The sequence below is a fragment of the Monodelphis domestica genome, chromosome 3, assembly GCF_027887165.1.
Source record: "Monodelphis domestica isolate mMonDom1 chromosome 3, mMonDom1.pri, whole genome shotgun sequence".
Classification (NCBI taxonomy): domain Eukaryota; kingdom Metazoa; phylum Chordata; class Mammalia; order Didelphimorphia; family Didelphidae; genus Monodelphis; species Monodelphis domestica.
Genome location: NC_077229.1, coordinates 336,391,065 through 336,411,545, shown reverse-complemented (window position 1 = coordinate 336,411,545; position 20,481 = coordinate 336,391,065). Strand labels below are relative to the sequence as shown.

The window sequence follows — 20,481 nt, the reverse complement described above, 5'->3', positions numbered from 1 at the left end:
CAAAATCACTTTGGTTGCTCAGAGGAAAATGGACTGAAGTGGGAATGGATGAGGCAGGAAGAACAAAGAGCAGGCTACTCTAATAGTCCAAGTGAGAAATGAGGGTTGTTTGGATGGCCAGAAGGAATATTGGGGAAATCGATGTCATAGATATGGCCATTGATTGTCTCTGTGGGGAGAGTGAGAATGAGAAGTAGAGGGTGACAATAAGGTCACAAGCCCGGGTGACTGGGAATATGCCTTCTCTAGGAATAAGGAAGTTTGAGAAAGAGCAATGGGTTTTAGGGGAAAGACTGTTGCTGTTATTCAGTCATTTCAGTCATATCCAACTCTTTGTAATCCCATTTTGGGGTTTCCTTGGCAAAGATACTGGAGTGGTTTGCCATTTCCTTTTCCAGCTCATTTTACAGCTGAGGAACTGAGGCAAACAGTTAAGTAACCTGCCCAGAATCACAGAGATAGTAAGTGTCAGAGGTAAGATTTGAATTCAGGAAGATGTCTTCCTGATTCCAAGACCAGTGCTCTACCCACAATCTCACCTAACTGCCCCATGGGGGAAAGAAACTGAGTTCCATTTTGAAAAGGTTGAGTTTGAGATGCCTATGGTACTTGCATTTAGAAATGTCTAATAGTAATCAGTGCAGTTTTGTTGATGGGCCAATCTCTCTCTGAGGGGAGGGTAATGGAATTAGGGCAGTAAATATCATTCTCTGTGTGCTACTGAATTTGCATGTATAGAACTGGCTTTATAGAGGGGCAGTCTCTTGCTGGCCATTCTAGTAGGTGCTGAATATGATGCCTCCCTTGGCCTGGAAAGAGTTATTTATGGTTCTTGGAGAGAAAAGTCAGGGATGGAAATAATTGCTGCTAGGCTATGACTTTACCAGGAGCTGTGGAAATTTGCTACACCTCTTCAAACCTGAATGGGTGATTAGACTCCCCAGGAAAAGGTTCCTTGCTAAAACAATGATCAGCAATGGAGATTCTGTCTTGTTTTCTTAAAAATCTCCCTAGTATGTGGACTGGACAGTGTTCAGAACAAACAATTCAGTTAGTCCAAAAAACATTTACAAAGAGTTTGCTGTCCTGTGTGTAGACCCCAGTGCTAGATGCTATGAATACAAAGACAAAAAAACAAGTACCTAATCTCAACGGGTTTACATTCTAATGGGGGGGAGGGTATTAAGCATATACACAGATAATTATAGTACAAGGTGGGATATGATGGGAACAAAAGAGAGATTCAGAACCAGCCCTCAAAAACATCTGAAAAATCAAGGAAGATTACATGAAAGAAATTCCACCTAAACTTGGCCAAGGAAGAGAAAAATGTCACCACTTGGAGATGTAGAGAGAGTGAGACCAGGGAGGCAGCCTGTATGAATGCACAAAGGCGGGAGACGCTAATATCAGAGCAAGGAACTACTTTAAGGGAGCACCTAGTAGTCTAATTTGGGTAGACTACAAAATGAGAGAGACTCAGATGAAGAAAAAAATAACAAAAATCCTACTCTAGTATCGACCTCCCCCAAAAAAGGGAGAGTCACAAAGAGTCAGACACAAGTGAAACGATTGAACAACAATTTTAATATATGGTTTTCTAAGTGAATATGCAACCTACAGGGAGCCTTATCTACAGTTTCATAGCCACCATTTCTATTTGAATTTGACCCTACTGACTTGGTGTACTGAGTGGCTTAGAAACTTGTCCAGGACCAATAAGCATGTGTTATGAGTCAGAAAATGAACCCAAGTCTTACTGACTCCAAGGTCAGTTCTCTAACCCCACTTCCATGCTGCCTTTTGCCTGATACATAATAGACGCTTAAGAAAAACTTACCGATCAATTAGCTATTCTTGTGGAAGTAGCTCTCTATAGAGTCAATACTGTGAAGAGTGGGAGGTGAAGCTTTAAAATGGGTGAAGGATTGAGACAGGTATGGGATAAAAGGACTGAAGTTTACAATGAGGAGCAAGAAAAAGTTCAGGAGGAGTGAGGCAGAAAGAAAAATAGATGAAGAGAAGATTTGAAACAAGAAAATTTCTGAGTTATTTCAAAGTTCAAAGTCTTGGAAGATTCAAGCAATGGTTATCTCTATGGATGGTTAAAGAAGAGTGATGATGACAGTGGAGTTGAGGAAATTGATGAACTAGGAGTTCAGGGCATCAAAAGAGTTATTGATGAAAGGACTGAAGGCATCAAAGATAAGGACAAGGGTTGGAATGGAAAGGAAGACTGTGAGCCCGATGCTGAAATCATTAATGATGATGGGAAGATCAGTAGATCTCAGAGATGGGATAGAGACAGAATAATATAATTGGATGACATGGACTTGAAAAGAATAAAGGCTGTTAAGTGATGGTGGCAGAGCAAGAATCTAGAAGGGAAACAAGGAAAATACTGACTCCTCATACCTGTAAGTAAAGGTGGTGACATGAGACAAAGTGTAGCCAGCATTTAGAAAGAGTGGCAAGGAATGTGCATTTAATTGAATTGCTAAAGTGAATAGGATATCTTCAGCAGAAAGCCATATTTCAGTTCATAATTCCTTGTATACAAATAAATGAATGACTGAGTAAGCATATGAGGATGGTGTGCTGTCTTTCATATATGAAGCTGATATTACTGACCCATCAGCAGTATGACACATACTTTGAATTGTTTTCCCAGCAGTAATGAGAAATCAACTTTAAAAGCCTTCCTGGAGCTGTATTCATCAGAGACATGCAACCACCTAATTATGCACCTCTCTTGATGTGACGAAGAAGGAAATTTCAAAAGGGACTGTAATTTAAGCTGTCTGCTTGGTGTATTCCAATCTTCCAGTTTCCCATCCAGGATATTTTCTTAAATATTATTGGTCAGAGGCATGAGATTACTTGTTTCAACAAAGGGCTTACTGTATTAGTAAGAGAGCAGAGAAGGCTAGACTCCTTGTCTCGCCATGTAACAGCAGAGGTGTGTGTATGGGTTTTTTTTTTTCATCTCTGACAACAGCAGAGAGAACAATGTCTTTTATGTGCTGGTGCCACAAGAAACAAATGGCTCTTTATAATGATTCACTGCAGACCATCGCTGTAACTTAAGCTACCAAACAACATTTTAGTGACAATTAAAAGAGTGCCATGTAAATATGGGGTATGCACACTAAGGGCTGTTAAAGTGGTGAGGTTTATAAAGCTTTTAGTTCCATGTTGTTCTATCATGATCATGGGGCTATAATAAATACAAATTGATGTTTGTGGCAAAGAACTTATTTAAGAAGCCTGATGTTGTTTCAGGTCTTTTGCCCATATAACAAGATTTGATTTTCCTGGAAATCAAAGGACTTGCTGTCAGTTTATTTTGCATTTGTGGTTATTATGGATGTTATAAATATTAAATCCATTAGTTTCCTCATAGGCATAATATACTGGGAACCATCACATAGCATTAGCACAGTCAAAACTATTTTTGAAATATGAAATACAACACATCATTACTTACTTATGACTGGGATAGCTGAATCATCTATAAAGGAAGAGGCACTTAGTGCCAGGTCTGCCAGTAACTAGCTGCATGACCTCTCTGACTTTTGGTGTTATTAGCTATAAAATGGTCCTTCTGAGCTCTCTCTGAGGCAGCTAAAAGTCCCAACTGAAGTCAGAAAGACCCAAGCTCAAATTTTGGGTCATAAACTTACTAGCTGTATGACCCCAGACAAATCACTTGACCATTGCTTAGACTCAGTTCCCCAATCTGTAAAATGGAGATCAGCCATTGTAAGGATCAAATGAGATAACATTTAATTTTCTTTCAAATTTATTTTTTATTTTTCATAACAAATTTCCACATACATTTTCTAAAGTTATGTGATTCATGTTGTATTCTCTACTTTCTTCCCTCCCCCCTCCAAGAACTGACAAGCAATTCAATCTGTGTTATACATGTATTATCACTCAAAATCTATTTCCATATTATTCATTTTTGTAAGCAAATAATCTTATGAAACCAAAACCCCCAAACATATACCGAAAAAAACAAGTGATAAATCTCATATTTTCATCTGTATTCCTATTCCAACAGTTCTTTCTCTAGAAGTGGTTAATATTCTAAGCCCCTCAGAATTGTTCTGGATCATGGTATTGCTGTTAGTAGCAAAGTCTATCACATTTGATCATTCCACAATATTTCAGTTACTGTGTGTAATGTTGAGATAACGTTTATAAAATACTTTGTAAACCTTAGAGTTCTAAATAAATGCTTGTTATTATTACTATTGTCAAAGGTCTGTGACTAGATGAAATGCCAAAAAGTGTGTTTCATGTGGCATCCACATAATAGGACAGTGATTGAGATCATTATCTATATCTATTTTTCAAAAAGATCTTATCATTACTATGATGTTTCACGTGAATATTTTTCATGCAAACTTTTACAGGATTTCAGAGTTGAAAGGGACATTAATCCATCTAGGTCCACACATGCCTGAAAAGGAATCTTTCTATAATATGACCAACAAGCAGTCATCAGCATAAGCCTTAAGGTCTTCAATGGAAGAGAAGCTATTTCTTCCCATGTCAACTTATTCAAATTTTGGATAGTTTTAAAATTAAATTTTTCTTGAAATTTAAGTCTAAATTTATTTCTTGTATTTTCAACTTACTGTCCTGGTTCCCCCCCTTTCAAAGTCAAAGAGAATATTTCTAATTGTTCCTCAATATGTAAGCCCTTCAAATACCTGAATACCCTGTTCCTCCCAAGACTTCTCTTTTCCAATATCTCCATTTCCTTCAACCAGTCTTCAAATGACACTCATGTCAGGATGATTGGATGCATGTCATCCTGTTTGTGATCATTTGTTTCTTCTTGTTTTTTTTTAATTAAAAACCCTTACTTTCTATCTTAGAATCAGTATTGGGTGTTGGTTCCAAGGCAGAAGAGCAATAAGGGCTAGAGCAATGGGGGTTAAGTAACTTCCCCAGAGTCATACAGCTAGGAAGTGTCTGAAATCACATTTGAATCCAGAACCTTCCATCTCTAGGTCTGGCTCTCAATCTGCAAAGTCACCTAGCTGTCCCTGGTTGTTTTTTTTTTTTTTAACCATTACTTTCTATTCTGGTAACAACTCTAAGACCAAAGAGCAAGGCTAGACAAATGGGATAAATAACTTGTCTAGGATCGCACAACTAAGAAGTGTTTGAAGTCACATTTGAACCCAGGTCCTCCAGACTCCAGGTCTAGTGCTCTATCTACTGAGCTGCCTAGCTGCCATCATTTGTCCTTACCCAGCATCATGCCTGTCATCCTTTTTTCTTACCCAGATTCATACTTCTATATCTTCCCATTATATGAATTAAATGGGGATGTGGTATAGCGGATATAGGGGTCCATATAGAAACTAGGGCTTTAAATCAGTCAAAATTGCATTAATGCCTTATTTTGTGAATCTTAAAAACTACTCAGACTCTAGAAGATTTGATCTAGCTATTCCCTTATTGTAATGGAGATACTTGGTCTAACAAGAATCAAGAATGTATTGGGAACTTTTAAAATTACTCCACCCTAATCAGTCAGTGCCTTAGGGGAAGATAAAGTTGTAAACTCCTGTTTGAACAATGAAGGTACTTAACTCATACCTTATAGTGAAGCTAGAACCTTAAGTTAGGTCTGTTTTTAGATCTAATACAAAAAGGTGTTAAGTACCTGTAAAGGTTAAATTAATCACAAAAAGGTCAAGTAACTTACAAAAGGCAAGCTTAACAAAGAGGTGTGAAGTACTCAGAAGATATAATTTAACCAGGGAAGGTGAAAACCAAAGATGAGAACTAAGAATGGGCAGTCCTGGAAAAAAGCATCTACTGTGATTGGTAGACATGAAAATTTAGGGGAGGTGACATAAGAGAAAATTCTCTTTAAAAGGAAATCAGTTGAATTTGAGGAAGAAAAGCTGAACTCAGTTCAGGAGATTCAGTGAAGGACTGGAGCTTGCTTGGAGATGGTCTTGTGGTGAGTAATAAGACTGACTTGCTCTCCCTTAGGCTCAGGGAGGCCACTTTGGCCTAGACCTTTAACTACTGCTTGGCTCAGCCTGAGCCAGAGCAGTTTAAATTAATTCTCTCTCTCTCTCTCCTTCCCTTAATTCCTTCTTTCTTTATTAATTAAAATCTCCATAAATCCTCAGCTGACTTGGGTATTTTCATATTTGGGAATTTCCCATGATGACCACTTATTTAGATTTTAAGTCAAAACATTAAAAATTATCCTTATAGTTTTGGCATTTACAATTTATGAGAAATACTAACTATGTGATCATAGGAAAATCAATCTCTTAGTGCCCTCATCCAACTCTCTAAAATAATAACTCAAAGGATTTGTCAATTTCATCTCATCAATACAGAGAGTTTCCATACTTGGAGTTCTTCACACTGATAAACCCACAGGTGTGGATTTTTCAAAATTAACTAATTTTTATTAAGTGTATTAAAGTTTATTTTAATCTTAATTAAATTCCTAATGAAACATTATTTTAATTTCATAAATTGTGCAAAATACATTTGCCCATAGTTGCATATATTATCTCAGTGATATTGAATGTTGTAGCATTCCTAATAGTAACATCCCTTGCAAATTCTACATTTCCATGACACTCTTCAGTTTTAAAAATGCTTTCTTCATTTGTTCAAAAGTGACTCAAAAAGTATGTAATGAGCCCTTGTGTGGAAGTAACATAGCATGGTGCCTTATACTAAAAGTACAAAGAAGTACCAGTATTAGCCAGTGGCATAGTGGACCTGGAGAAGACTTGAATTCAAATCCAGCCTCAGATACCTATTAGCTGTGTGTCCCTGGGCAAGCCACATAAAGTTCTATCTGCCTTAGTTTATTCAACAACAACATGAGGAGAGGAATAGCAACTACCTCCCAGGTTTATTTTAAGGCAAAAAGATAATATTTGTAAAGTGCTTTGTAAACCTTAAAATGCTATATAAATACTAGCTCAAGGTCCTTGCCATCAAAGAATTTACAGTTCCACTGGAAGACAAGAGAAGACATGGTTAAATCATATTCAAAGCACCTCTTTCTTCTTTCTTTCTTCCATCATTCAAATTCACAAAAAAAGGTGATTAATGATCTTGGTGTTATTGTGTAAACACAGTGAATTTTCCTTCTAAACTATTTGTACTCAGTTGACAGAGAGTAAATTCTTCAAAGATCTAGTAAGAATTATTAGTAGCTAGATTAATTCAGTTTTATTTTTTAAAAATCATTTGACATCATTTAGACTGAGCAATAGTTTATCTAATTTTTCACTGGTCCACAAGCTAATCCATTTGCTCCCTCACACAGTCAGACCATTAATAAGTCAGTGTGAACGCTAGTGACTGTCTTATCACCTTTAGGATTAAACACGAAATCCTCTGTTTAGTGTTCAAAGCCCTTTATAACTTGTCCTCCCCCGTTTCCCTTTCCAGTCTTCTTACACCTTCCACCCATTTACACTTACACCCACATACAAACGTACTCTTAGATCAGTGCTTTGGCCTTTTTGCTGCTTCCACAAACAAGACACTCCATCTCTCAGCTTCAGACACTTTTTCTGGCTGCCCCTCATGCTTACAATGTTCTTCCTTATTGCCTTCTGACTGCTGAAGCTTCATTCAAGTTCCAACTAAAATCCCACCTTCTAAAGGAAGTCTTTCCTAATCTCTCTTAATCCTACTACCTTCTCATTCTTTCAGAATTATCCTGTATGTGACATTTTCATGTCTATTTGTTTGCTTGTTGTCACTCCCATTAGATTGTGAGCTCCTGGAGGGCAGGGATTGTCTTCTGCTTGCATCTGTGTTCCCAGTGCTCAGCTCAATGATTGGTATATAGTAGGTACCTAATAAATGCTTATAGACTGACTGCCATGATGTATAAGAAATTAACAAAAGAATCTGTTTTTCTTCCATGAGGAGCAAAGAAACACATTGGTGTTCCTGCAAATAAACTAACAATACCACTAATGAGTCATACCATCTTCATCTTCAAACATTCACATTTAAAATACTTTTCTTTCCACATATTATCATTATAAAACTATAAATTGAGTAGTATAGTGGGGAAGACTTTAGATTAGAACATGAACACTTGGGTTTAGGTGCTGATTCTGGGAAAAAAATTGCTGAATGACCCTGGGCAAATCATTTAACCCTTCTCAGTCTCAAGTTCTTCACCTGTAAATTGAGAGAGGTACCAGGTCAGAGGTGTAAAACATGCCATGTGAAGTCCACAATATTCCCTTGTACAATCTAAACCAGGCTAAAATGTAATTGAGAAATATTTAACAAAAAATAAATTAAAATACAATAAAACACAGAAAACATAAATATCTGTTTTTCTAACTCAATATAAACTTTCAGGGATCCTTATGGGGGTTTAGTAGTCCTACTTCTACTTGAATTTGATACCATTATGCTAGATGATCTCTAAAGTTCCCATAAAACTCTATAATTGAGCGATTTTATAATCAATCATGAAAAGCATTTTGGTCACGTCACCTCGGCAACATGGAGTCCCTGCCTCCAAACAATTTAAAAAGAAATGGAGAATTATACTTGATCCGGCTTTCAGAATGTGAACTAAAAAACAAAAAGGGAAGGTCCTTATGGCATACATGCTAAAAAATGTTTATGACATGATAAAAGTTGGGCCCTTCCCAATAAAATTTAAACTTGGCTTGTCCAAGTATAGTAAAACTTGTTTGTCATAGCTAACACAAAAGGAAGCATTGTATTAAATTAATATCCTTTGTCAGAACTCAAAGGCATGTTGAGTGAAGCAGTTCGTGTATTAAATGTACAGAGAGAGTTAAACAATAGTGCAAACTTCCCAGCCCTCTGAGAAAGGCCTGTGGAAGAACTCTGTCACACTAAAAAAGGAAACACACACATAGACTAGGTAGGACAAAGTACACATCTGAAAACATTAAGATGACTTCCAAGGTCCATTTGGAGATTTGAAAATAAGGTTAGCTGAATTTTTATAGTAATTCAAATTTTACTGGACTATGCATTTTCCAAAGTACCTGCCAATGTTTAATTGTATCACTTCCCAGCTCCAATTTTATATTGAAAACCTAACTGGAAATATAAATCTTACTTCAATTGAAATGGGAAGATGATGTTGAATTTTATATTTTACATGGAGTCATTAACTTTAAAAGCAGAGGTCTCCATTCTTCTCCTAAGCTGCTACTGTTTCTTCTTTCTTTCCTTGCTTCCCTCCTTTCTTCCATCTTTCCCTCCTTCTTTCTTCCCTTCTTTCCTTTTTTGTTTTTTCTCCTTCCTTCCTTTCTTTCCATCCTTCCTTCTTTTTCTTCCTTTTATTCCATGAGTATTACACCCTTGCATTATCCCCAGATCAACAACATATTTCAAAACCCAAAGAATTCTATGGTCAAATTCATTTGGGAAACACTACTGTAAAGGTGGATATATTGTTATATATTAAATATAAGCTGAGATTCTAAAACTTGTATGTAATATTTTCACCTCTCATTTGAGATGACGACTATTCTCTTAGATGGAGCTTACCTTTATTCAAGAGAACTTCAGTTAATAAATATTTTATGCATAAATCAACTTTGTTTTGCCTCCCCTCTTCTTTTGCTTACTTTAGGCAGAGTAATAATTAAGGTAAGGTCTTTGCCTCAGGATATTAATATGCCTACTTCCCATCTTTGGAAAATGTATAGTTCAGCAAGACTTGAGTTACTATGAAGACTCAGCTTATCTTGTTTTCAAAGTTCCAAGTGGGCCTTTAAAAACATTTTAATGTACCCTGCATCCCTCTACTGTCCACAACCTACGTGGAGATGACCATCCCTACCGACCTTACCCCAGGCCTGAACTGGCATTCCCAGGATCTCACTACCTCTTCTAGGCCTGCCTTGCCACATGCCATTGTCACATCCTCTTTGCTAGCTCCCTCACCTCAGCCTCTTCCAAGGTTTTTAGGGGTGAGGGAGTCCATTGGTAGTCAGCTATAAATTTTGCCATGGGTTAAAGGATAGACTTTCAAGGGGACAGGCTTCCCTCTGGTTCAGCATTATTACATCTGACCAAAGCAGACTACATTTAATCAATCAATTAATCAACAATCATTTAAAGCATCTATCATGTGGCAGGCATTGTGATAAGCACTAGGGATATAAAGGGATATAAAGACAAAAACAAATAAACCTTTGCTCCAAGAAGCTGACTGGGAGAGACACGTACACATATAAGTGCATGGGGAACTAGATAATCCATTCAATTGAGTTTGCCCTAGGCACTGAAATTCCTAGTTATAGCTCTGCTTTTAAGTCATTTCACTGCTTGTTAACACCTCCAACAGAAGCAGGTTGGGAAAGGCAGATAAAATTTAAATCACTGCTATTTGCTAAAAAGATTTGCTGAGGCAGATGTCTGAAACCCTCTATGATTGAGGGTCTTTGTAGACTCGTCTGTTTACTCCAATTATCCATGATCATTTCATCCTCCTGCTGCCGTTAGTCACGCTCAGGCTCATGCATGTCATAGGCGCAAATATAGATAGTGATCATGAGAAGGCTGGCCATAGGGTGATTAATTTTTTCAGTCACAGAAACTGATGGAGATTATAGACACAGAGAGGGTTGTGATTTATATCAATAGAGGACATACCCACATTAATGAAAACAAGTATCCTTGAAATAGCAAAGCACAGATACGAATGAGACATAATTCAGAATGTAGTTTGTGCCCCCCTCCCCCACCAGAGAAGTGTGAAAACTAAGAAAGCACAACTCTCTTTGCTCCCTTGCTAGTCTTTTCATGGCTAGTCAAATGCTTTTCTTTACCTTGTTGTTACTATACATCTTGCAAATGATCTGTAAAAGTACAAGTTGGTCCTTTAAAAATAATTAAAATAAATTATTTTATTTTATACAATTAAAATAAATTATTTTATTTTAATTATAAATTAAATTAAAATTATAAATTATAAAATTAAAATAAATTATTTTATTTTAATTATAAATTAAAATAATTAAAATAAAAATAATTAAACATAAGGGGCAGCTAGGTAGTACAGTGGATAGAGTGATAGGTCTAGAGTTTGGAGGACTTGGCTTCAAATGGCATAAGGTACTTCCTAGCCATGTGACCCTGGACAAGTCACTGCTTGGCCTTTGCCATTCCTCTGTTTTAAAATTGAAATTAAGACAGAAGGGAAAGATTTTTAAAATAATAATAATTATAATAATTAAACAATCATAAAATATTTGGAAAAGCACCAGCAATATTAAATCAGTCAATCAATTAACAAGCATTTATTAAATGCTAGCAAATTAGCTAAGTACTGAATGTACAAGGAACATTCTGTACCTCCAAGGAGTTTACATTCTAATGGGGGATGAGGAAAGAAATATAGATCTCCAAATAAGTATGTATGCCATTTGGGACATATTTATAATGCTCTCTTATCTGCAGAAAGGTCATTTCATTTGAAATGCAAAGCACATAAGCGGTCTAGCTCCTCTGAAATGAAATTTATACTTATATATAGCTACTAAATAGAAAAAAAATAACATAAACTTGCCACAACTATGAAGATGTATAGAAAAGTCTGAGGAAAGACAATTTATTGCTTACTACTGCATACATACTAAATAACAACGATGATGATGATGATAGTTAACATTTATAATGCTTACCATTTTTTATTATCTTATTTGAGCCTTGCAATAGCCTCTGAGGTAATTGCTATTCTTATCCCCATTTTACAAAAGAGTTAACTGAGGCAAACAAAGGTTAAGTGACTTGCCCAGGATCACACAGCTATTAAGTATCTGCAACCGGATTTGTTCTCAAGTCTTCCTGACTCCAGACCCACCACTCTATCCATTGTGCCATTGTACTTCTATAGCAGTAACCCTGATTCCTTTAAAATGTATAGCACTAACCCAAATCTGTGAAGGAACATTTTACCACTATTCAAAATTAGAAAGAATACTGAGAAGGAAACCACAGAAATTCTGCTTCTAAAAACAGACTATCACACTGGCCTGAAAAATAACACTTAAAAGAGGGAAAAGAAGGAGGAAACTCCAGAATATTACAGAATGCTCAATTTTATGAACACTTTAAAAAGAAGTGATCACTAAGAGCCAAAATCAACTTAGTAGGAACAAATTAAACCAAACTAACTTCATTTCCTTTTCCAATAGTGACCTGATAGTTTGGCAATTATATTGATTGAGGAAATGCCCACACCAACAAAATCATGGAATAATTGCTATCTCTTTTAAATTGTCAGAGTTGCAAAGGGGTAAAAACATAACCCCCCCCCCTTTTTTATCATCCTTTGAGATTTCTTTAATATCCTTAAAAGAGTTATCTCCTTGTATCCTCCTGTAGCAACTATTTTGCAGAGGTCTGATATCTCTAAGAAATGGTAATGATTCAGTTCCCATCTTTAAAATATCTATCTTCCATTTTTCTGAGTTGACAGCTTATATAAACAAATACAGTATATTTTCATCTTTATTCTTTTTTTCTAAACTGGTATTTAATGTGTCCTTTTCTCTGACTAGTCAAAGATCTGTATTTGAACAATTTTTTCTATAAATGTTTATTCAGGTTATTATTAAGTGTTAATAATTTTAAATAGGACTAAGACTTTTGTGACATCCTAACACAGCACATCAGACATTGAGATAGGAATACCAAAATGGTAGTTCCACAACAGTTACCCACACAAATAGATCAACTTAAAAATGCTAGCAGATCTTTTGAATTTTGCAAATTGCAGTCTATATTTGTGTTTCATTTGTGAATATTCTTGTTATGACTTAATTTTTCTAGATCCTGGGTGAAGTTTTCTATAGGCTGATTTTCTCAACTACTCTCCTTTTTTGTGAAGAAATATTAATTTTATTCTTCAATCATTAAAAATCTAATTTTTTAGAAATGGCTTATACTCTAAACTGTTGGTGCCCCCATCTATCAATCTATTGCCTAAAGATAAAATTCCTTTGCCTAACATCTGACTAATAGTCTAACATTGCAGTTTAACTTCATATTATCTCCTCCACATTCTCTTTTCGTCAACCACAATGGATTACTTTACAGCCTCCTAAATTCAATGTGTTTCCCCACTTCTGGGCCTTTGTTCTTTCTTTTCTCTTCTTGAAACACTAATCTTCCCTGTTTATTTTGCTGAATTCCTATCCATCCCTTAAAACCCAATTCGAATGCTAATTCTTCATGATTCCTACAGTTTAAACAACCTTCCCCCTCCGATTTTATATAACATTTGGTTTGAGAACTCTCTAATGAATTTACTCACTATTCTATGTATCCCTCTGTATTAACATCACCACTACTCTGTTCGGCAAAGATGGCAAAGATTTCATTTTATCTAAATTTTGTATCTTCTACAGTGCTTTTTACAGGATCCTCTACAAAACAAATCCCTTAAAAATGTTTATGGAAGGAATGAATAAGTGAAATTAAACATTTGCTGAGGTACTTTCTGCATTCTGTCAGGCCTCCTTGTTGTAGCAACTATTTTGCATAGGTTTCTTATCGTTTTTTAAAAGGTTCCTTTCTGAAGGACAGTAAATCAGTGCATTAATACCCAGAGCCAGAGACAGGAGGTCCTGGCTTCAAATCCAGCCTCTGAAATGTCCTAGCTCTGTGACCCTGAGCAAGTCATTTAATACCCATGGCCTAACCCTTACAGCTCTTCTGCCTTGGAACCTTATAGAGTACTGATTCTAAGATGAAAGACAAGTGTTGAAAAATAATAACAAAAGATTCCTTTCTGCTCTAACATTGTGTGAATGTTTTTCTTGTTGCCTTTGTACATATGATGAAAACAAGCAAACTTTTTATGTGCTACTCTCCCATTTACAGTGAAAAAGTCAATAAAGATATTATATGATTCCTCTACCTGTGAAGCAATGCATTGGTCATTGCATAAAGACCACATATTAAAATTGTCAAGAGTTAAATTAATGTTCATAGATGACCTAAGAACTATTTGGTCTTAGCAATATTTTCCCCCTTTTCTAACATCACATCAGTTTCACTATGGAGAAAGAAGAAAGCTACATAGAACTGAGGACAATTTAAAGTTTTTCTGTCAATTTTGAGTTGTCATAGACAAAAATAATCATCAACTTGTGTCATCATTAGCTTCCAGTGACAACCCTCTCGTTACTTACCTAAATTGGCTCTAACATATTAATAGACCTGTTTTCAAAACCTTACAATTTTGGAAGAATTTGCCAAAGTATGTGTTCTGCTGAGAAAGCTTTCAAGAACCTATAGCTTTCTCTTGACCTGATGATGTATTATAGAAAGATTTTCATGGATGATTGTTATCACTTAGCTGCCAAAAACTAAAATTAGTTCTAGGATTCATAAACTCTATATCCATATGAAGAGGAATAATAATAAAATGACCCCAAAAATGGCCAGGATAGAGAAAGTATGGGGCTCATTACTATGGGGATCTGCTGAAAAAGCTTTTTTTAGGAAAAGGAGTATTTGGAAAAGAATATTTAGGCAGATCATAAGAAACTACTCATCATGTAGTAGAAAGTATACTAGATTTAGAATCAAAATAAACTGAGTTCAAATTCATCTTTAAAATGGGAAATAGGGGGCAGCTGGATGGCCCAGTGGATTGAGAGTCAGACCCAGAGATGGGAGGTCCTGGGTTCAAATATGACCTCAGATACTTCCTAGCTTGTGTGACCCTGGATAAGTCACTTAACTCCCATTGCCTAGCCTTTACCAGTCTTCTACCTTAGAACCAATTCCCAATATTGATTCTAAGACAGAAGGTAAGGGTTTAAATAATAATAATAATAAAAAATATGGGGAATATCATACTTATAGTGCCTATCTCACAAATGTGATAAATACATAGTTATTATATTATTAATAACAATGACTAAGAGATATATCCAGGCACTGTGCCAAGTGCTTTAGGACCATTATTTCACTTGATCCTCACAATAATCCTGGGAAGTAGGTATTATTATCTCCATTTTACAGATCTGAAGCAAACAAAGGTTAAGTAACTTGCCCAGGGTCACATAGCTAGTAAGTACCCAAGATCATATTTGAACTCAGATCTTCCTGACTCCAAATTCCATGCTCTATACGCTGTATCATCTAGTTGCCTGCTTTCAAATATTATTATTGCCACAAAATGTCATTCACTCTGGAATTAAGGGGACTGGATACAAATTCCCCTTGTCAAATTTACTTGCCTTTTTTTGCCTTTCTTTATCTTCCCAGTATCCACCAAAGTGCCTGAAACTTAGTTACCATTTAATAAATGCTTTTTGGCTGACTGACTTGGTACCTGGATGCCAATGGACAAGTCATTTAATATCAGTGGGTTTTAGTTTTCTCATCTATAAAATGAGAGGGTTGAATAACCTCCGAGAGTCCTTCTAGCTCCAGCTCTATAGTTTTAGGAATAAATACTTGAAAAGCTGTTATGTCTAAAGGAATTATTCTGCTCAGTCCCAGAGAGCAAAACTAGATCCAATAATGGGTGGATGCTAGAGAGATTTTAGTTGTTCATCATAAAGAACTGGCTGACAGAGATGCCCAATAAGGGAATGTTTCCTGTTACTAGAAGTGTTTAAGAAGTATTGTGTGATCAAGGGAATTACCGTATGGGACGTTGAGCATTGCTGTGTGACTTCAAAGAATCTACCTTTCCAAGTCTATGTCTAAGTACTCAAAGCTATGACTTATAAGGGGGAATGTCCATACCCACTGTACAACAGATAACTTAGCATTTGCTGCTGTCATTAGCATAGTTCTGCTTCTAAATGACAACGTTCAGAAGAAGAATAATATTATTTAAAACCAAAAGTTTGCCACTGGCACAGAACAGCTGTATTAGATGAAAGACAAGAAAGTCTTTCTGCAGCATTATCTCAGGAAACAACACAAAGAAAATCTCTGACCACTTGCAATTCTTGAAAAGGTTAATAAATCTCCTTCTAACTTATTCTTTTTCACATAGGGCAATATTCTGAATATAATAGGGCATAGCATAGCACTGGGCAGCTGACTGTTTAATGAAAATTACATGTAATTGCCCTTTTAAAGACACTGATGACCACAACTATTGCTGTATATGTGTGCATTTATTATTGACAAAATCATTAGTCATGATGAACAATCAATTCTATGTTTTGGCCTTTCTTTATTCTAAAGACACCGAACTCAAGTGCATCCTCAGGTTTCAGCTTCTGGAATAAAGGGAAGGAATGAAGAATACATTTTAGCTATTTCCAATGCTCCATTTCTTTCCTCTTCATCTCATTCTAGTAATGTCTTCCAAAGTCAGTCCCTTACTAGTCATAGTGACACATGCAGTTAAAGCTCCCCCAAAGTTTTGTTATGAAAATCCTTTGCAGATGCTTTGTTAGAAGTAGGTAGGGAGAAGCTGGTTAGCTCAGTGGATTGAGAGCCAAGCCTAGAGATGGGAGGCCCTAGGTTCAAATCTGGCCTCAGACACTTCCCAATTGTGTGACCCTAGACAAGTCACTTAACCCCCATTGCCCAGCCCTTACTACTCTTCTGCCTTGGAACCAATACTTAGTATTGACTCCAAGACAGAAGGTAAAGGTTTTTTAAAAAAAAGTGGATATCAGGCATGGGAGGCAGTAAGGTACAATGAAATGAATGTTGTCTCTAGAATTAGGGGGGCCTTGGGTTCAAGTCCTACCTCCAATACTTATTCTCTGTGTGACCTTACTCAAATCATGCAATCTCCTTGACCCTGTTTTTTCATCCAGAAAATGGAGATGAATTAGGAGATGGGCTCTGAGGTATCTTCCAGCTCAAGATCTATGATCCTATGAAAACTGGTGAAGACTAGAACAAATTTTCTCTAATTTTTGTCTTTATTGAGTAAGCCTACAATTTACCAGTTGAAGAAGCAAAAGAAAATGTTGGTAAATATCAGATAAAAATCAGAAATTTTAGAATATGTGAATATATTCACCTATATTATCATATTTTACGTTTTTTCTGCTCACATGTGAAATATTCTACTTAGTTCTGAGAATCACAATTTAAAAGAGAACATGTCCAGGGAATAATGGCCATAATGGTGACAGTTCTGAAATTCATATTATATGAAGACTATTGAAAGAACTTGGAGAATTTGGAAAAGAGAAGAGCACCTATGATGCAGTAAGAACTAGAAGTAGTTTCAAAAGTCTTTGCTTTTAAAGGTCTTTTATATAATACAAGAAAGATGCCTTGGCTTTTCAAAAAAAGAATTTGTCAATAATTAAGATGGTCAAAGATCTGTAAAGGGACACACAAATGTAGGTATGAGTCAAGGATAGAAGAGGGTTAGGAATTTTAGGAACACATAAAAGCAACGTATATGTTAATATAGCTATTATTTATCATATGTGGGTAGCTGAGTGGCAGAGTAGATAAGAGCACCTGGTCTGGAATAAGGAAAACTCCTCTTCTTAAGTTCAAATCTAGCTTCAGACACTTGCTAGCTGTGTGACTCTGAACAAGTCCCTGTTTGCCTCAATTCCTCATCTATAAAATGAGTTGGAGAAGGAAATGGCAAACTATTCCAGTATATTTGTCAAGAAAATCCCAAATATGGTCACAAAAAGTTAGACATGACTGATCAATCAAAAACAATAAAAAATTTTCATATAATTATTGATATCACTGTATTATTATATACAAACAGCATGTAAGCACCAAGAGAATGCAGAGTAAAGCAATAACCTTTCAGGTAGTCATCATCAGTTAATGCTGATGTATTTTTTTTTCTTCAGTAAGCTGAGATAGAACTCTTCCTTTTTGAATTTACTGTTTTAATGATTTTCAATAAATATTTTCATACACAAAAATAAAATAGAAGCCAACATTACAATGTGTATCTATGTGCCATAATATTGTGACAGCTTGAGAGAGTAAAAGCAGCATATAAACTATTAGGGAAAAATGAAGTTTGACCTCAGTGCACATTCTAGCTCTTATTGCTATACAGGCCTGGGTAATGGTTACACATAAGTTTCTGGTGTGTTTAGCAAATTCCATTGTGAAGGTACAAATGTTTGTAGGTCTGGTTCTTTGGGAAATAACCACTTCCTTACTGCTCTTCTGCCTTGGAACCAATGCATAGTATTGATTCTAAAACAGAAGGTAAGGATTAAAAAGCAAAATAAAAAAGGAAATAACCTGTTCTTATCCTCCCTAAAAAACAAAATTTGTATATGACTAAGGGTTGCAAGCATGGGGATACAAACATTAATAGTTTGAGGATGAGAACAGAATTATGTATCACTGGCTCTGTTTCTAGCCAGACCTGTGCCAAAGAACAGGAATCCAGTAGCTATTGCTGTTTTCATATATAAAGTTATGTTAGTATATTTCTTCTGTGCTAGTTTGCCACATCTTTAGAAGAACTAAAAATTAAAGTTTTAAAACCAGTATTTACATAGTTATAAAAGCCACTAATCCTACCCTCTATAACAGTTTAGTTTATGTGCTTTACTACAGGTTGGTTACAAAATTATATTAAAAAAAGAAAATGCATTTTTGTAAAGCCATAGCATAATTATGAGTCAAAGAGTCTCATAAAATTTTGCATTTTAAAAAATGTTCAGGAAGAACAGAAAACATCTTTGAGAAGAAGCATACCACTGCTGAGAAAAGGAAAAGCCCTTTGCTCTCCATGAGCCTTTTTACTTAGTTCTTGCAATGGTCTGTGGTGCAACTGGTCTATTTTTTCTACTCAAAGTAAGCATTTATTAAACACTCATTTTGTGCCAGAGATTTTTGGGTACTGGGGATACCGGGTGAGAAGTAAAACAGTCTGATGGAGGTTTGAAGAGCACAAAGAACCCAAATGTGATAGGTATAGGAGGACATTATTGATTTGGAATTCCCCACAAATTTTATATAAAAGCCTGGTAGGTACAGGTACCCGAAACCCACCTCTTTTTGATATGATCGTAACTACAGAAAAGTCAATTAAAGGGCTCAAAGCTGAAGGCGGAAGGATGAGACTCATATTGGCCTCATTAAAATATATATATAACATGGATTCCATACTTGTATACAGTTCCATCCATGGTACAACACACATACAAGCGTAGGGTACATACATTCAGCTCCTTCTTTGGCAGAAAATTGTTTTTACTTTTCTGAAAGTCAGAAGTAACTTCGAGAGAGGATTTAATGGAAGTAGGGTTTGTTACGTGCAGTCCCAGAGGTAAAGGTAAAGGTCAGGAATGGGGACAGGTGCCTGCTCCGGGAGGGATGGATGGGGACTTGAACCCTACCTCGCTTATTGTGCGTCCCGTGCTTCTTGGCCAGGGCGAGCTCCCTCTGGATCCTGGTTTCCAAGTACTCTTGCTTCTTACCCAGCATCTCCTCTGTCTCCCGGAGCCGGGCCAGGGCCTCCTGAGCGCTGGGAGCGGCCTTGCTTTTGGAGGAGTTTCCCCCTTTGAATAACTTGCCCAACTTGCTCATGGTGCCGTTCCTGGGGACCCCAAAGCCCCGGGGAAGCGAGGAGAGGAGGAAGGGAGGCAGCCCCTGCCCGGGGCCACACTTGGAGAACAGGTGAGTAAGAGAAGTCCTCTCCCGGCCAGGTGAAGCAGTCAGAGCTCCTAGAAATCAACAAAGTGTCAGGACTAGGAGTGACACACACTCGCGGGCACTTCCTTGACTGTCCGGTCCTCAGCCCCGCCCCGGCCGTCCTGCTGTGCAGGCTACCTGCGCTGGGCTAGGGAGGAGAGGTTTGGAAGACAGCGCCTGCTCTTCCGTTTGTACCCCGGGAGGAAAACAGGTGGAGAAGAGAGATGCAGGGGTGACTCGGCACACTGGGGACCCTGAGCATCCGCCCTTAGAGTATCTAGAACTAGGAATGAATTATGTAGAAAGTACCAAATGAGCAGTAAAGGGGATACATGCTTGTACGTGCAATCGGCCTGCGGGAGTGTCTGCACAATTGTGTCTTCCTTCTGAGATGACTTCTTATTGATACTGTATGTGATGTGTATGTACATAGTTGTTTATATGTGTTCTCCCTCATTACACTGAGTTCTTTCAGAGCAGGGAACTCATTTTTATCTCCTTTATTTGTATCTCCAGTACTTAGGACAGAGTAAACAGTAGATGTTTGTTGACTGACTGATTGTCACCCCTCCCTGACTGCATAATGCAAAGATCACTAAATAAAGGGAGTCAGAGACCTAGTTTCAAAAATATCTCTGGCAGCTGAGACAAATCACTTAACTTCTCTGGGCCTCAGTTCCATTACCTGAAAAATGAGGGAGTTTGACTAGGTGGCTTCTGAGGTTGCTTCTAACTGGATCTCTAACTGATGTGTGCAGATGCCAGTGTTTGAGTGTATTTATCAAAGCTCAGTTTCCTGCCTGTCTTCAAGAGTGTGAAAGTGTCTTATTCTGTGTATGT

The 20,481-nt window shown here is 36.8% G+C and overlaps 1 protein-coding gene across 1 annotated transcript in view; it reads right to left on the bottom strand.

Annotated features, from left to right (window-relative positions):
- CHMP4C (charged multivesicular body protein 4C) overlaps positions 1-19,759 on the bottom strand; it is a 42,328-nt gene extending 22,569 nt beyond the window's left edge. The window contains exon 1 of the mRNA XM_001366963.4: positions 19,347-19,759. Coding sequence (XP_001367000.2) covers positions 19,347-19,536 — 190 coding nt within the window. The 5' untranslated portion in view covers positions 19,537-19,759. The remainder of the gene's footprint in view (positions 1-19,346) is intronic.
- Between the last annotated feature and the right edge of the window lie 722 nt (positions 19,760-20,481).